Raw genomic sequence first — 1827 nt, 5'->3', positions numbered from 1 at the left:
CTTTGTGTTCCATCTTCTCCTTCCTTTTCATCATTCCTTGTCTCCTTGCTCCTTCCTTCTCTCAGGACCAGCGTGGCCAGCAGGACCAGGGCAGTAGTTCTTCCCCTGTACTTGGCACTGGTGAGGCCACACCTGGAGTGCTGTGTCCAGTTCTGGGCCTTCTCCTTCCTTCCTTCTCCTTCCTTCCTTCTCCTTCCTTCCTTCTCCTTCCTTCCTTCTCCTTCCTTTCTTCTTCTTCTTCCTTCCTCTCCTTGTTTCTTTTTCTTCTTGTTCTTTCCCTTCATATTCCTTCCTGTCCTTCTTCCTTCTCTACCCTCCTTCCTCTCCGTCTTCCTTCTCCCCCCCTTTCCCTCTGGGCTGGAGGCAAATCCCCTCCCTGTCCTTCCTTCCTGCCCCAGGCCCCGAGCTGAGGACGGAGAGCACGGAGGACAAATCCCCCCGGCAGACCCTGGTGGGAGAGGCCGTTTTGAACGGCTCCACGGCGCAGGAAGGCAGCGGGGAGGAAAAGCCCCAGAGATCCCTCAGGAGGAGGGGCTCCAAAGCCAGCCCAGGGTGCTCTGAGGAGGAAAGAGGCAGCCTGTGCCGGGAAGGCGGCCGGAGCTTGAGCCGGAGCTCCGAGCTGGTGGTGCAGGAGCGCGTCAGTGCCGTGGAGAAGCCCTACAAGTGCCCCAGCTGTGAGAAGAGCTACTGCAGGAGCTCCAACCTCCTTGTTCACCAGCGTGTCCACACTGGGGAACGGCCCTACGAGTGTGAGGAATGTGGGAAGACCTTCATCTATGGCTCCCACCTCTTCACCCACCGCCGGGTGCACACAGGGGAACGGCCCTACAAGTGTTTGGAATGTGGGAAGGGCTTCACCGTCAGCTACCGCCTGATCCGCCACCAGCAGATCCACACTGGGGAACGGTGGCCCCAGCCCTACAAATGTGGGGAATGCAAGAAAAGCTTTAGAGACAGCTCTGGCCTCATCGCCCACCAGTGCGTGCACACGGGGCAGAAGCCCTACAAGTGCTCAGAATGTGGGAAGAGCTTCAGCATCAAATCCAACCTGACCCAGCACCAGAAGACCCACACTGGGGAACGGCCCTACCAATGTCTCGAGTGTGGGAAGAGGTCTCGGAGCAGCTCGGATCTCCTCAAGCACCAGCAGATGCACACGGATGAGAGGCCCTTCCGCTGCACCGACTGCGGGAAGGGCTTCAAACGCAACTCCAACCTCATGAAGCACCGGCGCAGCCACACAGGGGAGAGGCCCTACAAGTGCGGGGAGTGTGGGAAGAGCTTCACCCAGAGCTCTGCCTTGACCAAACACCAACAGACCCACCAGTAAGGGAAGCCCTGCAAGTGCCCTGACTACAGGAAGAGCTTCATCTGCTGCTCCAACTCCATCAGCTGTCAGAGGATCCACTTTGGGAACAGGCTTGGTGACCCACATTCCCAGGGACCCACGCTGGGAGCAGGCCTGGTGACCCACATTCCCGGTGACCCACGTTGGGAAGACCCCTGGCTGGTGGACTTTGGCAGGATAGTCCCAACCTGGCCAGACCCAAGGTCCAATCAAGCTCATCATCAAGCTGTCATGCAAGATCAGCTGCTGGAGCCAGGGTGTTGTCTCGGTGTTAACTCTGCTAAAACCATCCTGGTTGGTCCAAGGTTGAACACACACCCTGCTGGTTGAAGTCTGAGTTGACAGATAAGCTGAGAGCTGGCCTGGAAAGGCGGGCCTGGCACTCAATCACTTTATCCTATAAAAAGTCCAGTCCCCTCTCATGCAGTTGGGTTCTTTCTGACAAAACCCTCCCTGGGGGGTGTGTGGAGATTCCTCCC

At 57.8% G+C, this 1827-nt stretch overlaps 1 protein-coding gene across 1 annotated transcript; it reads left to right on the top strand.

The window, feature by feature from the left end:
- Nucleotides 1-409: 409 nt before the first annotated feature.
- On the top strand, nt 410-1821 carry LOC113980890 (zinc finger protein 239-like; the record flags this gene model as incomplete). The annotated part of the gene is made up of 1 exon (XM_027708112.1): nt 410-1821. A coding segment is annotated over one exon (921 nt), but the record flags the coding sequence as incomplete, so codon positions are not given.
- Between the last annotated feature and the right edge of the window lie 6 nt (nt 1822-1827).

The sequence above is a fragment of the Neopelma chrysocephalum genome, unplaced genomic scaffold (assembly GCF_003984885.1).
Source record: "Neopelma chrysocephalum unplaced genomic scaffold, ASM398488v2 Primary Assembly neopelma1_95536, whole genome shotgun sequence".
NCBI lineage: Eukaryota > Metazoa > Chordata > Aves > Passeriformes > Pipridae > Neopelma > Neopelma chrysocephalum.
The sequence above is the reverse complement of the archived record's forward strand: the minus strand, read 5'-3'. Positions and strand labels throughout refer to the sequence as shown.